Source organism: Ranitomeya variabilis, chromosome 7, assembly GCF_051348905.1.
Source record: "Ranitomeya variabilis isolate aRanVar5 chromosome 7, aRanVar5.hap1, whole genome shotgun sequence".
Taxonomy (NCBI): Eukaryota; Metazoa; Chordata; class Amphibia; order Anura; family Dendrobatidae; genus Ranitomeya; species Ranitomeya variabilis.
The window spans coordinates 236,694,603-236,719,920 of NC_135238.1; the positions used below are offsets into that span (position 1 = coordinate 236,694,603).

Genomic DNA, 25,318 nt, shown 5'->3' on the forward strand with positions numbered 1-25,318 from the left:
TAACTTCCTATCCAGCCCCCAGTTTTACCAGATTGTGAGGAGTGGCCTAATACATAGCACCCTTTGCTCCCCCTGGTGGACGGAGTGTGAAGTGTAATGTGTGACTGTGATACCTGGTCAGGTGAACTCCTTTAGTGCCATCGGACGTACCATAGCTCCCCTTAGCGGCGGAGCGTCAGTACTGCAACGACCAGGACTCTGGGGCGCTGCACACCTACTGGAAGTTAAACTGTGAAATAACCCAAAATCTGACACCCCCTACACCTGACTGCGGGGTCACTGCGGAGCTTCATCAGGGTCAGCACACAGACCCCCGAAGACCCTGAGCTAATTATGTAGCGCCCCCACTGCCGCAGGGCCGAGGGGTACCCAGTACCGGGCCTCTGGGTCTCTGCTCTGGGGTTGTCACGGTGGCTAGACCCGGTCCGTGACCCTGCTGAGGGGCGCCCAATGCTAGGTGTGGATGGGGGTGGTAGTGCGGTGCAGTGCTGGTCACAGTAAATAACGAGGACACCAGGTTGCAGTCTCTTTACCTCTTTACTGAAGGCTTCAGGATCCTCAGTCCGGAATACGGTTAACCAGGCTGCGCAAGTCCGGCCGGTCCGATGGCACCTCCAGAGTTCCCTTTGCAGGTGGAAATCTGTGCCTACCTTCTAGCGCTTGTGTGTTGTGGTCCTCCCCTGCTGTGCTTACGGGATAGTCCCCACAACTGTTGTGTCTGTTTCTCGTGTTCCCTCACAACTCGATTCTGATGTTCTTCTTCGTCCCCCAGATGATATGGCTAGGACGCACCCGTATGACGGGTAGGCTCGGAGCTCTTCCTGGACCCTAGTGTCGCCCTTCTCCTGTTGTTGCCCTCTGTGTCTTCGTAGGTGATTTGTGTGAGACAGCCCGCCTAAAGCTGACTGTCCTGCCGTAGGTTTGAAGTATTGCTTGGCGCCTAATACTTCCTCGGCGTTCCGGCCACCGGCTACCCGCATCAGTAGGATGTTGCCTTGTCTTACAGCACGACTCCTACTGGTATTTCTCCTTGTTGCGTTGATCTCGTTTCTCACTCAGCACAATAGACCTCGCTTCTTGTCCTTTCTTAGGGCACCGCCGCTATCTCGTGCAGGCGCGGTCCCGTAACGTTCTCTCTGTTCGCTAGGCCTCTGTCAGGATCCCACCCCTGACAGGGACCCCTCTGAGTCTCTCCCCGCAACACCCTCTGCCACAGGGTGTTGCCTGTTCGATCCCCAGTCAGCTTCTCTCTAACTTCCTATCCATCCCCCAGTTTTACCAGATTGTGAGGAGTGGCCTAATACATAGTACCCTTAGCTCCCCCTGGAGGCCAGACTGTGAAGTGTATTGGTGTCTGTGATACCTGGTCAGGTGAACCCCTTCAGTGCCATCAGACGTACCATAGCCCCCCCTAGAGGCGGAGCATCAGTACTGCAACGACCAGGACTCTGGGGCGCTGCACTCCCCCCTGTTAAATCCAGTACTCCGGGACTGGGAAGAAAACAACAATACATGTCAGCAAAAAGACATACAATTTTGAAATGCAATAACAATAAGTAAGTTTGAACAGAGCTTCCCTTTATGGGAGGTGAGGACACTTGAACGTTACAAACATGGTTAAATATTTTAAATAACATACTATAAATAACTTCTCTTACCCAACCGGGTATTCTACTAAGTGCAAATTTTTGAACAATAATTTAACATTGCCTTTAAGGATGTACACGCTAAATCCACTAAAGACCTTCTTATAAAACATTATAAGGCTAATCAACTTTTCTTCATTTTCCATCTTTACATCTGCAGGACCGCCTGTCTATCTGCCCCAGGCCTACTGCCTCTCGTTCTGTTGCAGGACCGCCCCTTTCCACCCGGGCCTACTGCCTTTCTGCTATTATACACAGTATAGAACTTATCTTCCACCTCTCAGTTCAGGATCACCGAGCCATCTCTGTATGGCTCCTAGGAGGACTCACCGACTAACCCCATACGGGTTCACTTCCTGTCCTCATTCTTCTAGCAACATCATTAAACATTTCTTACTATCAACTGTCTGACTACATATAACTTTACATGTAAGCATTATCACTATTTCTCTTAAGGCATCATTATACTTTAAGTGCTATGGGTGAACGTTCCCTTTAAGAGGGGACTAAGTCTCTATGAGGTAATGCAACTTCTCAAGCTGCAAGTCCGTGTGCAGTAAGGACTCCAGTACTTCTTCCAGGAACAGTTTCTTCGCAAAGAGTCCTTTCTTTTATAAAACCAGTAGAGGGCACCTTTAAGAAGGTGCAAACTATTTACAAGGAGTTTGTAATCATGCAGTGTTCATGATCCAGCAGTTCTTTCAACAATGAGAAAACAGGAAACAAAAACAAAAAGCAGAAGAAGGGATCCCGGGTAAACAAAGGGATCCCTTTAAGAGTTAACCTGATCGGGTCATAGCAGCAAGAGGACAAACAGTTAACTATTTAGATGTGATGAAGCATTCTTGCTTACTCAGTTTCTATCTGGCCAGGAGGCGGCCTCCTCCCAGGCCTCACCGGACAAATGGGCCGTGATGGTGTATCAAAGACCGGTCCCAGTAACGATAGGATCCCTCATCGGGACACCCTCCTCACTCGTGGGTGAGCACGACCCATAGCCACACGGTGGGCCTGGATTCCCTGGGGTTCCGCGGGGGCAGGTTCCGGCACCTTCCCTGCAGGAGGCCCGTCCTCCGACGTTCCGGCAGCAGCGTGGAGTGCGACGCACCGTTGGACGCCCCGAGCTATCCAGCCAGTTTCCCTCCTCCATCGCGTGTAGGTTACTGCATCCCCGGGCTCCAGGTCGCGGTCATACCTTTCTCCGCAGGGCTCCACTTCTTTCCGGTCAACACGGACCTGCAGTGGCTCTCCAATTTCTTGGATGACTCCCCTTCCTTCCCGGGAGTTGAAGAACACCACCACACCCCAGTGTGACGGCGGAGCCTCCTCACAACTCGTCAGGTCGACCTGGGCTGCAGGTTGGGGTCTGTTCCGCCATGCCGCCATCAGGCGCCGCAGGTGTTCTGCCTCTGGCAGGATCCTCAGGCCCTGTGCCTGCAGCTCACACTCTGCCGCGGCCGGGATGGAGGAAGCAGGGGACACCGGAGTTAGGCGGACCTCCGTAGGCTGGCCCAGTCGAGCGGTCACACGAGCGTCGGCCTCAAGGCGACGTGCTATCTGCTGGGCCTCGGCTACGGCCACACACTCCTCAGACGGCGGCCAGTTGGGTCTGCCCATTGGTAGCTCCGTAAGGGCCAGTCCATGCAACGATGGCGCATCTGGGGCTGTGTCGGGTGGTGCAACCTCATGCTGGGTCGGGTCGTCCCCGCGCGGTGCTCCCGGCGTCGCCATCTTTGCTTCCTCTCCAGTGTCTTCTTCCCGCGGTCTCTTTCGTGGGCGGCCCCATCTCCCTGGTCCCCACTCTCCAAAGAGGATCAGAAGGCGGACCTCGGCTGTTGACGGGCACGTCCTCAAGATGCAAAAATATTTAGACTGGGCGGCCATTGTCTTTCGCGCTCTTCAGCTTGTCCACGCCTACTCCACGCCCCTCTTCTTCTCCTGCGCTCTACTCAGCGCTGTAATGGCGGCGGCTTTTGGCGGCAAGTGGCACTGCACAGTCTTTGCAATAAGTCACAGTCCAAGCACAACAAATCACAGTTCCAAGGCACACATGACCTGATTCTTCAGGCTTAAGTAGATCCTGTTCGTGACGCCAAGTTGTAGCGCCCCCACTGCCGCAGGGCCGAGGGGTACCCGGTACCGGGCCTCTGGGTCTCTGCTCCGGGCCTCTGGGTCTCTGCTCTGGGGTTGTCACGGTGGCTAGACCCGGTCCGTGACCCTGCTGAGGGGCGCCCAATGAAAGGTGTGGATGGGGGTGGTAGTGCGGTGCAGTGCTGGTCACAGTAAATAACCAGGACACCAGGTTGCAGTCTCTTTACCTTTTTACTGAAGGCTTCAGGATCCTCAGTCCGGAATACGGTTAACCGGGCTGCGCAAGTCCGACCGGTCCGATGGCACCTCCAGAGTTCCCTTTGCAGGTGGAAATCTGTGCCTACCTTCTAGCGCTTGTGTGTTGTGGTCCTCCCCTGCTGTGCTTACGGGATAGTCCCCACAACTGTTGTGTCTGTTTCTCGTGTTCCCTCACAACTCGATTCTGATGTTCTTCTTCGTCCCCCAGATGATATGGCTAGGACGCACCCGTATGACGGGTAGGCTCGGAGCTCTTCCTGGACCCTAGTGTCGCCCTTCTCCTGTTGTTGCCCCCTGTGTCTTCGTAGGTGATTTGTGTGAGACAGCCCGCCTAAAGCTGACTGTCCTGCCGTAGGTTTGAAGTATTGCTTGGAGCCTAATACTTCCTCGGCGTTCCGGCCACCGGCTACGCGCCTCAGTAGGATGTTGCCTCGTCTTACAGCACGACTCCTACTGGTATTTCTCCTTGTTGCGTTGATCTCGTTTCTCACTCAGCACAATAGACCTCGCTTCTTGTCCTTTCTTAGGGCACCGCCGCTATCTCGTGCAGGCGCGGTCCCGTAACGTTCTCTCTGTTCGCTAGGCCTCTGTCAGGATCCCACCCCTGACAGGGACCCCTCTGAGTCTCTCCCCGCAACACCCTCTGCCACAGGGTGTTGCCTGTTCGATCCCCAGTCAGCTTCTCTCTAACTTCCTATCCATCCCCCAGTTTTACCAGATTGTGAGGAGTGGCCTAATACATAGTACCCTTAGCTCCCCCTGGAGGCCAGACTGTGAAGTGTATTGGTGTCTGTGATACCTGGTCAGGTGAACCCCTTCAGTGCCATCAGACGTACCATAGCCCCCCCTAGAGGCGGAGCATCAGTACTGCAACGACCAGGACTCTGGGGCGCTGCACTTACATGTAACAATAGATCGGAGCAATGATAAAATCATAACATGAAGACATTGACGGTTCAGCAGATGGCCCCCCAGTGTGCGGCTGTAAGACCCCATTAATGTAAGTCTATCAATGAATAAAGGGTAAAATCTCAGGAAGTACATGGCGACATAACAAAGATATCACCCGCTCATAGTCCTAGATCTGTGGACCCCCGGTGTAACGCCAGGAACACATGAAGACCCTGCAAAGGGCCCCTATTTACCATCTGTAACACTGGAGAGGACCTTTGGGCCCCTCAGTCTCCAGGGCCCCGGTGTGACTACCCCTATATCCTCGGCCAAGAGGATCTGCAGCAACCTTACAATGAACAAATGATTGTACGCGACAGATAGATGCCGGAGGGGTCTTATCGGAGACCACCCGATGAGCAGACGCGCAGAACTTAAGATGAGTGATTCCTGTTTTTTAGTTGACGCCTCTGACATTATCTTCTCAGAATCCAGATTCATTGTTATTGGGGACGGAGACGCGATGCCTCCTCTGCCCCTTCATTGTGTCCTGTACCAGGAGGACAACATCTCCACGAGGCACGGAGGGCAGATCACATGGCATTATTGCCTCCTGGCCAGTGGTGGGCTGCGGTGATGGCGAGGAGGACCCCTGTCCTCACCACACAGGGATGGCTGAGGATTGGATTTGGGTGGCCCCTAATGAACTGGAGCTACAGATAGAAAACACATGTGTCTCCCCCGCAGCTGGATCCCATACAGGACCTTCTCCCATATAATCGGCATTAACCCCCGGCGTGCCAGGGTGACACTCGCTGCTCTCCCAGACCCTAAGTGGCACTGACTGGTAACGTCGGCATCTGTTCCCTGTAAATCACTGCAGCCAGAAGACCCTCAGTTTGGATCCTTAAAGTGCATGGCAAGACTTGAACGAGGGGGGAGATTATTACTTGCTTTAATACAAAAATGTAGTCACTCAAAAGTAGCAAATTTGGGTATTTTTTTGGTAAATTTGTGTTTCTTTCTCCTCTTTTAAAAAATGATGGTGAAAGTGAGGGGGGTTTCGTGGGAGAAGGCGGGAACTCCTGCTGCCCGACAGGATTTTAGAATTTACACTAATGCTCCGAATCTCCTGCACTAGTGTGGAACTAAATGGTAGATTTCAGGTTATCTGCAGCCACCACTAGGGGGAGCCGGCTGTATACTGCGCACACATTGAACTCAATGATAACCCCGTCAGTGCTCCCCCTAGTGGTGGCTGCAGTCAGACGGATTTTGAAGCTGCGCAGGGGGTTTGGCACTGTGTGTCAGTAAGAAAAGTAGCAATAACCACTTTTAATAAATGTTGGACATAATAAAAATGAACCTAAAATCATTTACTGGTAAAAAGTGGACATTCACTTTCAATGGGGTCATACCCCCAAAATAATTTAATACATACATTAAATAATTTCTGCTCCCATTGGGGATGGGCATGTGACCGCTGCGATCAGTGATTGGCTGCAGTGATCACATTCTTGTTCCTAGTGAGGGTGCACAGAGTGTAGCAGGAGCTGGAGGGGTGGCGGGGAATAATGACTCTGTGGTTCTTATTTGTAGTCATGTGACCGCTGTGACCAGTGATTGGCTGCAGTGATCACATTCTTGTTCCTAGTGAGGATGCACAGAGTGTAGCAGGAGGCGGGCAGCAGTAGAAGAGGGGCCACGGGGGATAATGACTCTGTGGTTCTTATTTGTGGTCACTTTGTAAATAAAGGCGATGTCATGTGACCGCGACACTGGACTATGGTGACCGCTGTATCACGGCCAGCGCCAATGGTGGGTTATCCCGATTCTGCCGTCGTGCTATTCTCAAGGAGAGCAAGATTGTTCAGACTGATACATTGTAACAATTCTATCTGCATTTGTTTCCATTTTAGGAACGTGATTTTGGTTGCTGAGATTTTCTGTAATAATAATTCCCCTCCCCCTTATTTTACAGACAGAAGGCTCCAAACTTCAAAAGGACCTGAGGACGTATCTGGCTTCAGTAAAAGGTAATTCCTGACAGATGTGCGGACTCTGCCTTTTATCTGTGCGGTGGCTGCACATTGATGAATGCACTTTCTGAGGTTATATAGGAAAATGTCCCCAACGAGGACGATTTCCAGAACAGGCGGCAACAAAAATCAAGCAAGGCGTCTGTGAATCCAGCATTTACAGCTCCTGCACAGCTTTCCCAGGATCCTGATAGGTCATTCTATCAAGTGATCCTATATGGGGAATGTATGAATGCGGACTAGCCATAGGTCAGATTATTAATGTGGCATATTGGGCTGAGTGTGTGTGTGTGTATGTATATATATATATATATATATATATATATATATATATATATATATATATATATATATATATACTAGCTGTACTACCCGGCTTCGCCCGGGTTAATGACTGCTGTTAGCAAAATAGAATGTGTTAACAAAAATTTATTGTGCACACAAAAACCACAAATCAAATAGATAGAAATGTAATTATTAAAAGGCAAAAACTACCGTAAGCTAATAGAAGCATTTCACAACATATATTAGCTTTGTTATACTGAGAATGTCTTTGTTGCCTATATTAACCAATCAGAGCTCAGATTAATTAACTGTAGCAAAATAGAAGCTGAGCTGTGATTGGTTGCTATTGGCAGCCTGATAAATCCCCAGCCAACAGGAAGCCCTCCCCCTGGCAGTATATATTAGCTCACACATACACATAATAGAGAGGCCATGTGACTGACAGCTGCCGGATTCCTATATGGTACATTTGTTGCTCTTGTAGTTTGTCTGCTTATTAAATCAGATTTTTATTTTTGAAGGATAATACCAGACTTGTGTGTGTTTTAGGGCGAGTTTCATGTGTCAAGTTGTGTGTGTTGAGTTTGGCGACATGCATGTAGCGACTTTTGTGAGATGAGTTTTGTGTGGTGACATGTGTGTAGCAACATTTTGTGTGTCGAGTTGCATGTGACAGGTTAGTGTAGCAAGTTGTGTGCAGCAAGATTTGTGCATGGCGAGTTTTGCGCGTGGCGAGTTTTATGTGTGGTGCGTTTTGAGTATGTGCAAGTTTTGTGTGAGGCAACTTTTGCACGTGGTGCAACTTTTGTGCATGTGGCAATTTTTGTGTGTGCAAGTTTTGCATGAGGTGAGTTTTCCATGAGGTGAGTTTTGCATGTGTGGCGAGTTTTGCGTGAGCCTAGTTTTGCATATGGCGAGTTTTGCATGTAGCGAGTTTTGCGCGTGGCAAGTTTTGAGTGGTGACTTTTGTGTTTCGACTTTTATGTGGCGAGGTTGGTGTATGTGTGGTGAAATGTGTGCTGAGGGTCGTATATGTGTTCAAGCACGTGGTAGTGTGTGGCGCATTTTGTGTGTGTGTTCATATCCCCGTGTGTGGTGAGTATCCCATGTCGGGGCCCCACCTTAGCAACTGTACGGTATATACTCTTTGGCGCCATCGCTCTCACTCTTTAAGTCCCCCTTGTTCACATCTGGCAGCTGTCAATTTTCCTCCAACACTTTTCCCTTCACTTTTTCCCCATTATGTAGATAGGGGCAAAATTGTTTGGTGAATTGGAACGCGCGGGGTTAAAATTTCACCTCACAACATAGCCTATGATGCTCTCGGGGTCCAGACGTGTGACTGTGCAAAATTTTGTGGCTGTAGCTGCGACGGTGCAGATGCCAATCCCGGACATACACACATACATACAGACACACATTCAGCTTTATATATTAGATATACCTGTATGTAATCTCCTGTATATAGTATATACCTGTGTGTCATCTCACCTATATATAGTGTATATCTGTGTGTCATCTCCTCCTGTATATAGTATATACCTGTATGTCATCTCCTCCTATACATAGCATATACCTGTATGTCATCTCCTCCTGTATATACTATATACCTGTAGGTAATCTGCTCCTGTATATAGTATATACCTGTGTGTCATCTCCTCCTGTATATAGTATATACCTGTATGTCATCTCCTCCTGTATATAGTATATACCTGTATGTCATCTCCTCCTATACATAGCATATACCTGTATGTCATCTCCTCCTGTATATACTATATACCTGTAGGTAATCTGCTCCTGTATATAGTATATACCTGTGTGTCATCTCACCTATATATAGTATATACCTGTGTGTCATCTCTCCTGTATATAGTATATATCTGTGTGTCATCTCCTCCTGTATATAGTATATACCTGTATGTCATCTCCTCCTGTATATAGTATATACCTGTATGTCATCTCCTCCTATACATAGCATATACCTGTATGTCATCTCCTCCTGTATATACTATATACCTGTAGGTAATCTGCTCCTGTATATAGTATATACCTGTGTGTCATCTCACCTATATATAGTATATACCTGTGTGTCATCTCTCCTGTATATAGTATATATCTGTGTGTCATCTCCCCTGTAAATAGTATATACCTGTGTGTCATCTCCTCCTGTATATAGTATATACCTGTGTGTCATCTCCTCCTGTATATAGTATATACCTGTATGTCATCTCCTCCTATACATAGCATATACCTGTATGTCATCTCCTCCTGTATATACTATATACTTGTAGGTAATCTGCTCCTGTATATAGTATATACCTGTATGTCATCTCCTGCTGTATGTAGTATGTACCTGTATGTCATCTCCTCTATATAGTATATACCTGTGTGTCATCTCCTCCTCTATATAGTATATACCTGTGTGTCATCTCCTCCTGTATATAGTATATACCTGTATGTCATCTCCTCCTCTATATAGTATATACCTGTGTGTCATCTCTCCTGTATATAGTATATACCTGTATGTCATCTCCTCTATATAGTATATACCTGTGTGTCATCTCACCTATATATAGTATATACCTGTGTGTCATCTCCTCCTGTATATAGTATATATCTGTGTGTCATCTCCTCCTGTATTAGACCTCGTTCACACGTTATTTGGTCAGTATTTTTACCTCAGTATTTGTAAGCTAAATTGGCAGCCTGATAAATCCCCAGCCAACAGTAAGCCCACCCCCTGGCAGTATATATTAGCTCACACATACACATAATAGACTGGTCATGCGACTGACAGCTGCCGTATTTCCTATATGGTACATTTGTTGCTCTTGTAGTTTGTCTGCTTATTAATCAGATTTTTATTTTTGAAGGATAATACCAGACTTGTGTGTGTTTTAGGGCGAGTTTCATGTGTCAAGTTGTGTGTGTTGAGTTGCGTGTGGCGACATGCATGTAGCGACTTTCGTGAGATGAGTTTTGTGTGGCGACATGCGTGTAGCAACTTTTTGTGTGTCGAGTTGCATGTGACAGGTTAGTGTAGCAAGTTGTGTGCAGCAAGTTTTGCGCATGGCGAGTTTTGCGCGTGGCGAGTTTTATGTGTGGTGCCTTTTGAGTATGTGCAAGTTGTGTGTGAGGCAACTTTTGCATGTGTTGCAACTTTTGTGCATGTGGCAATTTTTCCGCGTGTGCAAGTTTTGCGTGTGGCGAGTTTTCCATGAGGTGAGTTTTGCTCGTGTGGCGAGTTTTGCATGTGGAGAGTTTTGCGCGTGGCGAGTTTTGAGCGGCGACTTTTGTGTTTCGACTTTTATGTGGCGAGGTTGGTGTATGTGTGGTGAAATGTGCGCTGAGGGTGATATATGTGTTCGAGCACGTGGTAGTGTGTGGCGCATTTTGTGTGTGTGTTCATATCCCCGTGTTGGTGTGGTGATTATCCCATGTCGGGGCCCCACCTTAGCAACTGTACAGTATATACTCTTTGGCGCCATCGCTCTCACTCTTTAAGTCCCCCTTGTTCACATCTGGCAGCTGCTAATTTGCCTCCAACACTTTTCCTTTCATTTTTTCCCCATTATGTAGATAGGGGCAAAATTGTTTGGTGAATTGGAAAGCGCGGGGTTAAAATTTCACCTCACAACATAGCTTTGACGCTCTCGGGGTCCAGACGTGTGACTGTGCAAAATTTTGTGGCTGTAGCTGCGACGGTTCAGATGCCAATCCCGGACATACATACACACATACACACATTCAGCTTTATATATTAGATATACAGTATATATATATATATATATATATATATATATATATATATATATATATATATATATATATATATATATATATATATTTTAATATTACAACCCAAATGGGGCCATATCAAGTTTTGTGCAGGATCCTCAGCAAAATATTGTGAGCCGCGCCGATGAAGACTCGGGCCAGTCACACCAATACTACAGCCAGAGATCCGAGCTCCAAAGTAATAACAGGATTGCAGATAACAATTATCTTCTAAAACTTCCATAAAGTGCTCAGACAGTGTCACTATTATGCGCATATAGCAGAGCTGCACAAACAATACCGCCATGTCTAATCCTGTCCCATTAATGATGGCGCTTATATAAGGACACAGTGTATTATATATATGTATATATATATGTATGTATGTATGTATATATATATATATATATATATATATATACAGTGCCTACAAGTAGTATTCAACCCCCCTGTAGATTTAGCAGGTTTAATAAGATGCAAATAAGTTAGAGCCTTCAAACTTCAAACAAGAGCAGGATTTATTAACAGATGCATAAATCTTACAAACCAAAAAGTTTTGTTGCTCAGTTAAATTTTTATAAATTTTAAACATAAAAGTGTGGGTCAATTATTATTCAACCCCTAGGTTTAATATTTTGTGGAATAACCTTTGTTTGCAATTACAGCTAATAATCGTCTTTTATAAGACCTGATCAGGCCAGCACAGGTCTCTGGAGTTATCTTGGCCCACTCCTCCATGCAGATCTTCTCCAAGTTATCTAGGTTCTTTGGGTGTCTCATGTGGACTTTAATCTTGAGCTCCTTCCACAAGTTTTCAATTGGGTTAAGGTCAGGAGACTGACTAGGCCACTGCAACACCTTGATTTTTTGCCTCTTGAACCAGGCCTTGGTTTTCTTGGCTGTGTGCTTTGGGTCGTTGTCTTGTTGGAAGATGAAATGACGACCCATCTTAAGATCCTTGATGGAGGAGCGGAGGTTCTTGGCCAAAATCTCCAGGTAGGCTGTGCTATCCATCTTCCCATGGATGCGGACCAGATGGCCAGGCCCCTTGGCTGAGAAACAGCCCCACAGCATGATGCTGCCACCACCATGCTTGACTGTAGGGATGGTATTCTTGGGGTCGTATGCAGTGCCATCCAGTCTCCAAACGTCACGAGTGTGGTTGGCACCAAAGATCTCGATCTTGGTCTCATCAGACCAGAGAACCTTGAACCAGTCAGTCTGAGTACTCCAAGTGATCATGAGCAAACTGTAGACGAGCCTTGACATGATGCTTTGAAAGTAAAGGTACCTTACGGGCTCGTCTGGAACGGAGACCATTGCGGTGGAGTACGTTACTTATGGTATTGACTGAAACCAATGTCCCCACTGCCATGAGATCTTCCCGGAGCTCCTTCCTTGTTGTCCTTGGGTTAGCCTTGACTCTTCGGACAAGCCTGGCCTCGGCATGGGAGGAAACTTTCAAAGGCTGTCCAGGCCGTGGAAGGCTAACAGTAGTTCCATAAGCCTTCCACTTCCGGATGATGCTCCCAACAGTGGAGACAGGTAGGCCCAACTCCTTGGAAAGGGTTTTGTACCCCTTGCCAGCCTTTGTGACCCTCCACGATCTTGTCTCTGATGGCCTTGGAATGCTCCTTTGTCTTTCCCATGTTGACCATGTTTGAGTGCTGTTCACAAGTTTGGGGAGGGTCTTAAATAGTCAGAAAAGGCTGGAAAAAGAGATAATTAATCCAAACATGTGAAGCTCATTGTTCTTTGTGCCTGAACTACTTCTTAATACTTTAGGGGAACCAAACAGAATTCTGGTGGGTTGAGGGGTTGAATAATAAATGACCCTCTGAAAAAACTTTTCCCAATTTAAAAAAAAAATAAACAAAGAAATAACATTCTTTTTTGCTGCAGTGCATTTCACACTTCCAGGCTGATCTACAGTCCAAATATCACAATGCCAAGTTAATTCCAAATGTGTAAACCTGCTAAATCTGCAGGGGGTTGAATACTACTTGTAGGCACTGTATATATATATTTATCTCCTGATGGGTCTGTCTTTGAAACCTAGAGAGATCTCTTTCTATGTGCATTTTTGAGTCCCTTTATCTACCTCCTGCTGTAATCTGTTCTCCATGCTGCTGCTTTCTAATAAGTGTTTTATCTCACCTCAGTGCTGGATTCACAGATACACTGCTCACTATTGTTGTATAATATCCTCCTTGTTGCTGCTGCACCAGAGCTACATAGAGACAGGAGAGCAGGAATCGCTCATGTCTGTGTGTTCTGTGCATGGAGACATCATTGCAGCTCATCTACACCCACTAGCTCAGAGACAACTGAAAATTAGAGCGAGAGTTTGCAGAGGGAAATTCAGGTGAAAACTGCAGGATACGAGTTATAGAATGTCCATAAATCGTGCTCTTCCTTATGTATACATAGGACAGATGATCCTGAGCGGTCACCTCAAAAAAATAATTTACTTTTTAGAGTCTCCCCTTGGTGTAAACATTAATGCCGCGCTTCCTGCCTTCGGTTTTTAATTGGTGGAGGCTGACATCCAGTTAGTAGGATGAAGGGGCTCTGGCGCACCAATATGCATGTGTGGCTGAGGCTGGTACTGCAGTGAGACTAAGCTACAGTATCAGACATGGCTGCCCACAAGCCGCAGATCAGCAGCTATGTTGCATGTCTATGGAGTGTGGATAGGTATCTGATGACCCCTGAAGAGGGAATACCGAATTGTCAGATCTGAGTGATGTGAGCCGTTGGACATGAGGTCAGATCCACATTTCAGATGCGGGTTATTGGACCCCCGTTCCTCCTAATCCCCCCTTCACATTGATGTTGGGGGTCCTGACGGTGATGGCTGTCGCAGCCGCTTTGAGATTTTCCATATTTTCGTTTTCTCCTTTTGTGAGTAATCCTGGGGATAAAATCCAGCATTTCCCTCTGTTACAGCGATGCATGAAGCCTCCAAGAAACTGACAGAATGTCTGCAGGAAATCTATGAGCCGGAGTGGCCCGGGCGAGACGAGACCAATCGGATCGCGGAGGTGAGTGGCACTGTCTGCGGTGGTGAGTGGCGCTGTCTGCGGAGGTGAGTGGCGCTGTCTGCGGAGGTGAGTGGCGCTGTCTGCGGTGGTGATTGGCACTGTCTGCGGTGGTGAGTGGCGCTGTCTGCGGTGGTGAGTGGCGCTGTCTGCGGGGGGATAGTGGTGCTCTCTGCGGAGGTGAGTGGCAATCTCTGCAGAGGTGAGTGGCGATTTCTGCGGAGGTGAGTGGTTATCTCTGCAGAGGTGAGTGGTGCTTTGTGCGGAGGTGAGTGGCGCTCTCTGCAGAAGTGAGTGGTGCTCTCTGGAGGTGAGTGGCGCTCTCTGCTGAGGTGAGTGGTGATCTCTGCAGAGGTGAGTGGAGCTTTGTGCGTAGGTGAGTGGCGCTCTCTGCGGAGGTGAGTGGCGCTCTCTGCGGAGGTGAGTGGCGCTCTCTGCGGAGGTGAGTGGCGCTCTCTGCGGAGGTGAGTGGCGATCTCTGCAGAGGTGAGTGGTGCTTTGTGTGGAGGCGATCTCTGCGGAGGTGAGTGGCGATCTCTGTGGAGGTGAGTGGCGCTCTCTGCAGAGGTGAGTGGTGCTTTGTGCGGAGGTGAGTGCTTTGTGCGGAGGTGAGTGGCGCTCTCTGCGGAGGTGAGTGGCGATTTCTGCGGAGGTGAGTGGTTATCTCTGCAGAGGTGAGTGGTGCTTTGTGCGGAGGTGAGTGGCGCTCTCTGCAGAAGTGAGTGGTGCTCTCTGGAGGTGAGTGGCGCTCTCTGCTGAGGTGAGTGGTGATCTCTGCAGAGGTGAGTGGAGCTTTGTGCGTAGGTGAGTGGCGCTCTCTGCGGAGGTGAGTGGCGCTCTCTGCGGAGGTGAGTGGCGCTCTCTGCGGAGGTGAGTGGCGCTCTCTGCGGAGGTGAGTGGCGCTCTCTGCGGAGGTGAGTGGCGCTCTCTGCGGAGGTGAGTGGCGATCTCTGCAGAGGTGAGTGGTGCTTTGTGTGGAGGCGATCTCTGCGGAGGTGAGTGGCGATCTCTGTGGAGGTGAGTGGCGCTCTCTGCAGAGGTGAGTGGTGCTTTGTGCGGAGGTGAGTGCTTTGTGCGGAGGTGAGTGGCGCTCTCTGCGGAGGTGAGTGGCGATCTCTGCGGAGGTGAGTGGCGCTCTCTGCAGAGGTGAGTGGCGCTGTCTGCGGTGGTGAGTGGCGCTGTCTGCAGTGGTGAGTGGCGCTGTCTGCCGTGGTGAGTGGCGCTCTCTGCTGAGGTGAGTGGCGATCTCTGCGGAGGTGAGTGGCGCTCTCTGCTGAGGTGAGTGGCGCTCTCTGCTGAGGTGAGTGGCGCTCTCTGCTGAGGTGAGTGGCGATCTCTGCAGAGGTGAGTGGAGCTTTGTGCGTAGGTGAGTGGCGCTCTCTGCAGAGGTGAGTGGCACTCTGCAGAGGTGAGTGGCGATCTCTGCGGAGGTGAGTGGTGCTTTGTGCGGAGGTGAGTGGCGCTCTCTGCGGAGGTGAGTGGCGATCTCTGCAGAGGTGAGTAGTGCTTTGTGCGGAGGTGAGTGGCGCTCTCTGCAGAGGTGAGTGGCGCTCTCTGCAGAGGTGAGTGGTGCTTTGTGCGGAGGTGAGTGGTGCTTTGTGCAGAGGTGAGTGGTGCTCTCAGCGGAGGTGAGTGGCGCTCTCTGTGGAGGTGAGTGCTGCTTTGTGCGGAGGTGAGTGGCGCTCTCTGCAGTGGTGAGTGGTGCTTTGTGCGGAGGTGAGTGGTGCTTTGTGTGGAGGTGAGTGGCGCTCTCAGCGGAGGTGAGTGGCGCTCTCAGCGGAGGTGAGTGGCGCTCTCTGCGGAGGTGATTGGTGCTTTGTGCGGAGGTGAGTGGCGCTCTCTGCGGAGGTGAGTGGTGCTTTGTGCGGAGGTGATTGGTGCTTTGTGCGGAGGTGAGTGGGGCGCTCACTTCTCCGTCGGCTTCAGTTTTGCTGATGTTTTATTTTTCTGTTTCTCTTTGTGTGGAGTTTTTCTTCGCTGAGTCTCCACTTCCTCTATTTATTTCCAGTCTCTAAATTTACATCCAGTGACCAAAACCAGTAAAGATGTGTCTGAACATCATCCGGGCAGCGAGCTCGGGGTTTACGTCTCTTATCCGGGACGATGTTGTCAGCAGTCTGGGTACTTTTAGCCATAAGAGACTTCAAGAGGAACGGCTACATTAGGAGTTCATTGACTAGCTGCTGTATCTAATCCTATCCTGTGTGATACTGTCTGCTGAGCCGTGTATCTAATCCTATCATGTGATACCCTCTGCTGAGCCGTGTATCTAATCCTATCCTGTGTGATACTGTCTGCTGAGCCGTGTATCTAATCCTATCCTGTGTGATACTGTCTGCTGAGCTGTGTATCGTGTGGTACTGTCTGTTGAGTTAAATCTATCTTGTTGGATTCTGTTGATCTCTTGTATCTAAGCCTGTCATGTGTGATACATTCTGCCAATCTGTTATATGTAAGTCTATCACGAGTGAGTTTCTGTATCTAAGCCCATCATGTGTATTCAGACTGTTGTATCTAAGCCAATTATGTGTTAGTTACTGTATCTAAGCCTCTCCTGTCATACAGTCTGGTGAGGAGCTGACGTATCTAACCTGTCATGTGTTACTCGTCTGCTGACTCCATGCATGTCAGTTTATGTTTGATACTGTTTTCTAAAGCTGATGTATCTAAGCCTGCCATGTGAGATACTGTCTGATGATCTTCTGTATCTGTCACTTTTGAGTCACTGTCTCTAACCTGTCCATGTAAAACAACCTGTTAAACCCCCTGTATCCAAGCTGTGAGATACTGTGCACAGATCTGCTGTATCTAAGCCTGCCGTGTGCGGTACCGTCTGCTGTGTGTGACCCTTACGGTTCTGCATTCTCCGTTATTGACCCTGTAGTGCCGACGTTGGTTTCCTCCAGTAATTAGGTACAGTTTGTGTACGAGGTGTAGGGGCGGACATTATCGGCCATTTTATCAGCGAGCGCCTGGTCCCGCGCGGGATGTCCGGATCTGCCGCGTTTTGGCGCAGTAACACTGGATGTGACTCCGTAATCAGGACATGAACCCAAACGTGCGGTTTGAGATAAATCCAAATGTTCTGGATTCCAGGACTGTGACGAATTACAGCAAAATCCACAGTTTTATCATTAGATTTAGATTATAACCGGAGCAGGAATCTCCGTAAGACGAGGACGCGGATCGTAAACATGGCTGATCTTAAAGGGATGAGGGCGGTCGCCTATCAAGTATCAGCGGATCGAGGTCCTCAGTGCAGAGACTTAATAGTGATCATGGGGTCACCCCTGAAATGAAAGCTATAGTGTGCCTCCTCCTAGACTGGAATGGCAGATAACAGGGAGCAGTAGCCTGTTTTCACCTTCAGAGAGCGTAGATTCATATTTTTGTCCAGGAAATATAATGTTAATGTTTCTTTCTTAGAACAATGACCTGTTATGGACGGATTATCACCAGAAGCTTGTGGACCAAGCCCTCCTCACCATGGACACGTATCTCGGCCAGTTCCCCGATATCAAGGTAAGCAGCAGTGTCCGCGATGTGTGAGACCTGCCGGGAGCCCTCGTTATCGGGGACCAGGGTTTATGACTAGCGGACGCTCCATACAGGACGCTGTATTAGTGTGTTGTCTATTTTTAGTCATTTTTTATTTGTGATCCACTTTTGAGGATTATGATACAAAAATATAAAAAAACTAATGAATCTGGAAATATTCCTCTTCCTTTCTTTGATCTACCAAATCTTTTCTTTCTTCCTTCTTTTTTCCTACCTCCTTCCTACTTTCCTTCTTTCATCTTTTAGTCTTTCTTGCCTCTTTCCTTCAAACCTGTCCTCCCCTCTTCTTTTTTCCTTCATTTCTTCCATATTTTCTTTCTTCCTTTTAACTTCATTCAACATAATCCATTTCTAAAATCCTTCCCTTTCTTGCTTCCATCATTACTTATTCTATTCCTTTCTCTCCTCCCTTCTTTCTTACTTCATCTCATCTAGTTGTTCTTTCTTATTTTATTATCTTCAACTTTTCTTTCTTTCTTTTCTTTATTTTCTTCCTCTCTCCCTTTATTCTTTCATCTCTTTCTTTATTTTTTTCCTTCTTCCCTTCCCTCATCCAATTTTCCTGCCTTGCACATTTCTTTACTCCATCTTTTTCTTTGCCTTTCTTCTTCTCTTCCTTTCTCCCTTCTTTCATTCCTTTTTCTCAAACTTTCATCTTTGCTTTTTTTATTCCCTTCCCTACTTAATTTTCCTCTCGCAATACCTGCCTCCTTTCTTCCTCCACCCCTTCCAACGTTCCTCCCTTCGTTTCTTTTTATTCACTTCCTTTCTATCTTCTCTCCTTTGTTCCTTCCTTCTATCATCCCTTCATGCTCTTTTAATCATATTTTTGTTCCTCCCATCATTCCATATTTCCTTCTTCCCTTCCCTTTCTCCCTTCCTTATTTTACTTCCTGCTTTGCTTACTCTCTTCGTTCCCTTCTTCCCTTTTTCTTTCTCCATTCCCTCACTCTTTTCCTTACTATCTACTTCTTTTTCTTGCTCTCTTCCTTCCTCCTTTGCTGTTTCTCATCTTTCCTTTCTTCCCTTTTGCTCTTTCTCACTTCCCTCACTTTTTTCCTTACTGTCTCCTTCTTCCCTTACTTGCTCTCTTCCTTCCTCCGTTGCTTCCTCTCTTCTTTCCCTTCGTCCTTCCTTCTTCCCTTTTTTTCTTTCTCCCTTCTCTCTTGTATCCTTCTTTCCTTCTTTCTATACACTCTCTGTTTCTCCCTTCATTTTTTTACTTCCTGTTTTGCTTCCTCTTTTCTTTTCATTCTTCCTTCCTTCTTCCTCTTTTCTCTCTTTCTCCCTTCCCTCTCTCTTTTCCTTATTTCCTCCTTCCTTTTCTTGCTCTCTTCTTTCCTTTTTTACTTCCTCTCTTCTTTCCCTTCTTCCTTCCTTCTTCCCCTTTTCTCTTTATCCCTTCCCTCACTCTTTTCCTTATTGCCTCCTTCCTTTTCTTGCTCTCTTCCTTCCTTTTTTTGCTTCCTCTCTTCTTTCCCTTCTTCCTTCCCTTTTTCTCTTTCTCATTTCTCTCACTCTTTTCCTTATTGCCTCCTTCCTTTTCTTGCTCTCTTCTTTTCATTCTTCCTTCCTTCTTCCTCTTTTCTCTCTTTCTCCCTTCCCTCCCTCTTTTCCTTATTGCCTCCTTCCTTTTCTTGCTCTCTTCTTTCCTTTTTTGCTTCCACTCTTCTTCCCTCCTTCCTTCCTTCTTCCCCTTTTCTCTTTCTCCCTTCCCTCCCTCTTTTCCTTATTTCCTCCTTCCTTTTCTTGCTCTCTTCTTTCTTTTTTTACTTCCTCTCTTCTTTCCTTTCTTCCTTCCTTCTTCCCCTTTTCTCTTTCTCCCTTCCCTCACTCTTTTCCTTATTGCCTCCTTCCTTTTCTTGCTCTCTTCCTTCCTTTTTTTGCTTCCTCTCTTCTTTCCCTTCTTCCTTCCCTTTTTCTCTTTCTCATTTCTCTCACTCTTTTCCTTATTGCCTCCTTCCTTTTCTTGCTCTCTTCTTTTCATTCTTCCTTCCTTCTTCCTCTTTTCTCTTTCTCCCTTCCCTCCCTCTTTTCCTTATTGCCTCCTTCCTTTTCTTGCTCTCTTCTTTCCTTTTTTGCTTCCACTCTTCTTCCCTCCTTCCTTCCTTCTTCCCCTTTTCTCTTTCTCCCTTCCCTCCCTCTTTTCCTTATTTCCTCCTTCCTTTTCTTGCTCTCTTCTTTCTTCTTTTACTTCAACTCTTCTTTCCTTTCTTCCTTTCTTCTTCCCCTTTTCTCTTTCTCCCTTCCCTCACTCTTTTCCTTATTGCCTCCTTCCTTTTCTTGCTCTCTTCCTTCCTTTTTTTGCTTCCTCTCTTCTTTCCCTTCTTCCTTCCCTTTTTCTCTTTCTCATTTCTCTCACTCTTTTCCTTATTGCCTCCTTCCTTTTCTTGCTCTCTTCTTTCCCTCCTTCCTCCTTCCCCTTTTCTTTTTCCCTTCCGTCCCTCTTTTCCTTATTGCCTCCTTCCTTTTCTTGCTCTCTTCTTTCCTTTTTTGCTTCCACTCTTCTTCCCTCCTTCCTTCCTTCCTCCCCTTTTCTCTTTCTCCCTTCCCTCCCTCTTTTCCTTATTTCCTCCTTCCTTTTCTTGCTCTCTTCTTTCTTTTTTTACTTCCTCTCTTCTTTCCTTTCTTCCTTCCTTCTTCCCCTTTTCTCTTTCTCCCTTCCCTCACTCTTTTCCTTATTGCCTCCTTCCTTTTCTTGCTCTTTTCCTTCCTCTCTTCCTTTTTCTCTCCCATGTCTTCTCTCGTTGTACACAATAGTTCTGATCAGAATATCTTTTCTTATTTCCATGATTTCAGTCACGGATTGCAAAACGAGGGAGGAAACTTGTGGATTTCGATAGTGCGAGACATCACTTTGAATCCCTCCAGAGCGCAAAAAAGAAGGATGACACAAAGATTGCCAAGGTAGCGTCTGCTGCTCCCCATCTTCCCATCATGGGGCAGGAAGAGTTGGGTCCTTAGACGATGCAGGTAGCACTGATGTAATCATTCCCACAGTCCAACGTGCGGACGGATCGGTCAGTGATGGGGGTCCTGTGCCCTCCGCTCACGGCTCGGATTGTCCTGTGTCACTTATTGTAATGTTTCTCCCCCTGGATACTATGTTGCGGTTACATATAATGTATACAGCAGGTATAAATGCTGCATCAGGTCTTGTAATCTCCAGTTTTGCAGCTTTGGTTGTGACTGGAGTATGAGATGTGATGTAATTCAGGATCAGAGAGAAAACCTCCTTGGAGCGTCCCTTTAAATCCCCCCACCGGCGTGTCATGTGCATGATCATTAACGCTGATTTGCCGTAATTAAAGCCGTGCAGTGGAGATGTCGGACTGTCGCGCAGTTCTGATCTGTGACTAATCGCTCTTGTTGTTCTCCGCAGCTCTGATTTTTCTGCGCCAGCCGTTCTTTCTGTGTGGAAATCTAACTGCTTGTCTCTTGGCATGCCGCGCAGGATGGCAGAACCGGGCGCGCTCTCCTCAATGTCTCATACTGAAGCCTCTTCTTCTGTCCCTTTCTCTGTCTCCTCCTCTGTGTTAATCGCTTGCAGCCCGTGTCGTTGCTTGAAAAGGCCGCACCTCAGTGGTGCCAGGGGAAAATAGCCGCACATCTGGTTGCCCAGACTAACCTCCTCCGAAACCAGGTGACTCCCTGGATCAGTCCTAACCCTCCTGTGCAGAAAGTCACTGTGTGCTCCGGAGCTGCGCTCAGTCCCAGGGGCCTGAAATAGTATGGATGCCTGCATGGAAGAGTCCTCACCAGCGACAGTGAGATCCTGAGCAATGTATCTAAGCCTGGCACCAGAGATACTGTCTGCTGAGCCGTGTATCTAATCCTATCCTGTGTGATACTGACTGCTGAGCCCTGTATCTAATCCTATCCTGTGTGATACTGTCTGCTGAGCCCTGTATCTAATCCTATCCTGTGTGATACTGACTGCTGAGCCGTGTATCTAATCCTATCCTGTGTGATACTGTCTGCTGAGCCCTGTATCTAATCTTATCCTGTGTGATACTATCTGCTGAGCTGTGTATCCATTCCTACCGTATGAGATACGGTCTGCTGAGCCGTGTATCTAATCCTCTCCTGTGTGATACCGTCTGCTGAGCTGTGTATCTAATCCTCTCCTGTGTGATACTGACTGCTGAGCTGTGTATCTAATCCTATCCTGTGTGATACTGACTGCTGAGCCGTGTATCTAATCCTACCGTATGAGATACGGTCTGCTGAGCCGTGTATCTAATCCTATCCTGTGTGATACTGTCTGCTGAGCTGTGTATCTAATCCTCTCCTGTGTGATACCGTCTGCTGAGCTGTGTATCTAATCCTATCCTGTGTGATACTGTCTGCTGAGCTCTGTATCTAATCCTCTCCTGTGTGATACTGTGTGCTGAGCTGTGTATCTAATCCTATCCTGTGTGATACTGTCTGCTGAGCTGTGTATCTAATCCTCTCCTGTGTGACACTGTCTTCTGAGCTGTGTATCTAATCCTATCCTGTGTGATACTGTCTGCTGAGCCATGTTGTGATACTGTCTGCTAAGCCATGTATCTAATCCTACTGTGTGAGATACTGTCTTCTGAGCTGTGTATCTAATCCTATCCTGTGTGATACTGTGTGCTGAGCCGTGTATCTAATCCTATCCTGTTTGATACTATCGGCTGAGCTGTGTATCTAAACTTGTCCTGCGTGATACAGTCTAATCTGCTCCCATGTGATACACCCTTCCCCCACATACAATTATGTTATATTGTAATCTTTATTACATAGTTGTTATACTTGCCACCATTGTATCTTCCTCTTCCTCTTCTCCATGCTCTTCCTCCTTCCTGACATTTTCTGTACCCGTGGCCTCTTGTTCTGTACACATTCGTCCCGGGGGACATCTTGTCATTTTCTCTCAGGCTTTTCTGCATTACGGGGTGATACACTGGAAATAAACCAAATTCTTTTCAACCGAAAAACTTCAGGAAAATTAAAACTTTAGTATTGTAATCAATAGTTGAGATGTTACGAGTTATTGAATCGGCCCCGGGACTGAGCTCAGATCTCCGCCGTCTGTGTGTCGTACTGAGGAATGTCACAGGATCTCTGTGTATAAGTCCGATTGGAGTCGTAGTAATTGAGAATCAGGATGACCCATCAATACTGTACGTGCCGTATGTGCAGCATATGTCCATTGTTTTTTTTTGTTTTTTTTCCCATACATTAATGCATTAAAGAAGCCCTCCAGTTCCTCATCCTCCTCTACCTCCTGCTCCTCTTCCTCCTTCTCCTCCTCATCCCATCAAAGATTTTATCCTCTTACTATATTGCAGTCACCATATTACACAGCACTGTGCACTTACAATTGCCCATTGTACCATTATGTCCAGATAATTCTTCTCTTTTCTCTGCTCTATGTAGAAACAGGAAGTCTCTTTTCCATGCATTTATCGTTCCCCTCTTCACCTCCTGACCCATCTACTTCCTCCCCTCCCCACCTCTCTGGCCATTGACTTTTGCACTGACTCATGACTTGTGCAGACAACATTGACCTCCTGTTTCTACATAGAGCTTGGATGGATTCAGCTTATCAGTTATTAATCACGTGATGTCACAGACTCAGTAGCAAAGCTACTGTGGGGACACCATACTGTATATATAGGAGCTGTGGGGACACCATACTCTATATATAGGAGCTGTGGGGACTCCATACTGTATATAGAGGAGCTGTGGGGACTCCATACTGTATATAGAGGAGCTGTGGGGACACCATACTGTATATAGAGGAGCTGTGGGGACACCATACTGTATATAGAGGAGCTGTGGGGACACCATACTGTATATAGAGAAGCTGTGGGGACACCATACTGTATATAGAGGAGCTGTGGGGACACCATACTGTATATAGAGGAGCTGTGGGGACACCATACTGTATCTAGAGGAGCTGTGGGGACACCATACTGTGTATAGAGGAGCTGTGGGGACACCATACTCTGTATAGAGGAGCTTTAGGACAACATACTGTGTATAGAGGAGCTGGGGCACATCATACTGTGTACAGAGGATCTGTGAGAACACCATACTATATAGAGGAGCTGTGGGGACATCATACTGTATCTAGAGGAGCTGTGGGGACATCATACTATGAGTAAGGGATCTGAGGGGACACCATACTGTGTATGGAGGAGCTGTGGGGACACCATACTGTGTATAGAGGAGCTGTGGGGACACCTTACTCTATATAGAGGAGCTGTGGGGACACCATACTGTGTATAGAGGAGCTGGGGCACATCATACTGTGTACAGAGGATCTGTGGGGACACCATACTGTATGTAGAGGAGCTGTGGGGACACCTTACTCTATATAGAGGAGCTATGGGGACATAATACTATGAGTAAGGGATCTGAGGGGACACCATACTGTGTATAGAGGAGCTGTGGGGACACTATACTGTGTACAGAGGAGCTGTAGGGACACCATACTGTGTACAGAGGAGCTGTGGGGACACCATGTTGTATCTAGAGGAGCTCTGGGGACACATACTGTTTATATAGGAGCTGTGGGGACACCATGCTGTGTGTAGAGGAGTTGTGGGGACACCATACTGTGTATAGAGGAGCTATGGGCCCACTATACTGTATCTAGAGGAGCTGTGGGGACATCATACTATGAGTAAGGGATCTGAGGGGACACCATACTGTGTATAGAGGAGCTGTGGGGACACCATACTATATCTAGAGGAGCTGTGGGGAGACCATACTGTGTACAGAGGAGCTGTGGGGACACCATGTTGTATCTAGAGGAGCTCTGGGGACACCATACTGTTTATATAGGAGATGTGGGGACACCATGCTGTGTGTAGAGGAGCTGTGGGGACACCATACTGGGTATAGAGGAGCTGTGGGGACACCATACTGTGTATAGAGGAGCTGTGTGGACACCATACTGGGTACAGAGGATCTGTGGGGACACGATACTGTATATAGATGAGCTGTGGGGACACCATACTGTGTATAGAGGAGCTGTGTGGACACCATACTGGGTACAGAGGATCTGTGGGGACACCATACTGTATATAGAGGAGCTGTGGGGACACCATACTGTGTATAGAGGAGCTGTGGGCCTACTATACTGTGTATAGCAGAGCTGTGTACCCACCATACTGTGTATGGGGGAGCTCTGGGGCAATCATACTGTGTAGAAGGGTGTTGTACATGGGGGGACTCAGTGGACATTATTAAATGTTAAGTGGGCACTTAAGCAATATTGTTATAGGGGCACTTAAAGTATTGTGGGCGTCAAAAAGGCAAAATTTGTCAACTGTTTTCTAGGGCTTTTGCTCAGGGCATTAATATTTTCTATTGGGCAATTTTACCATCTAGAGGGCACAGTGTGGTGGCATTATTACTTTGCAAGGGTCACAGTGGTGGTATTATTATGTGGGGCAGTAGCAGGAGACATTATTGTTATATATAACTGTACTGTGATCACTTATATGTTCTGCAGGACTGGTATCTACCAGTATATGGTCACCATATAGCGGTAATATCAGTGTGCCCCCGTACTTGTAAATAGGGTTACCGGTTAGGGGCTCACTCAGATGTTTCACCCCCCCTGAGCTGAATCCCTAGCTACGCCTCTGCACAGACCTATTGGAAAACAGAAGAATTAACTGGATAGAAAGGCAAAATGATCAATTATAAGTGTACAGTGCTGTATAATATGATGACTGCAGTATAGTAAGAG

General features: G+C 47.3%; 1 protein-coding gene across 9 annotated transcripts in view; it reads left to right on the top strand.

Moving 5' to 3' along the window:
• The window catches only part of BIN1 (bridging integrator 1), a 145,936-nt gene that overhangs the window by 83,361 nt on the left and 37,257 nt on the right, over nt 1–25,318 (top strand). For 7 of the 9 annotated variants that reach the window (XM_077273252.1, XM_077273254.1, XM_077273258.1 and 4 more), the window contains exons 3-7: nt 6,868–6,922; nt 13,937–14,031; nt 17,455–17,550; nt 20,386–20,493; nt 21,137–21,229. In XM_077273252.1, the coding sequence (XP_077129367.1) occupies nt 6,868–6,922; nt 13,937–14,031; nt 17,455–17,550; nt 20,386–20,493; nt 21,137–21,229 (447 nt within the window). The remainder of the gene's footprint in view (nt 1–6,867; nt 6,923–13,936; nt 14,032–17,454; nt 17,551–20,385; nt 20,494–21,136; nt 21,230–25,318) is intronic. The other 2 variants (XM_077273256.1, XM_077273261.1) reach the window with 1 other exon arrangement.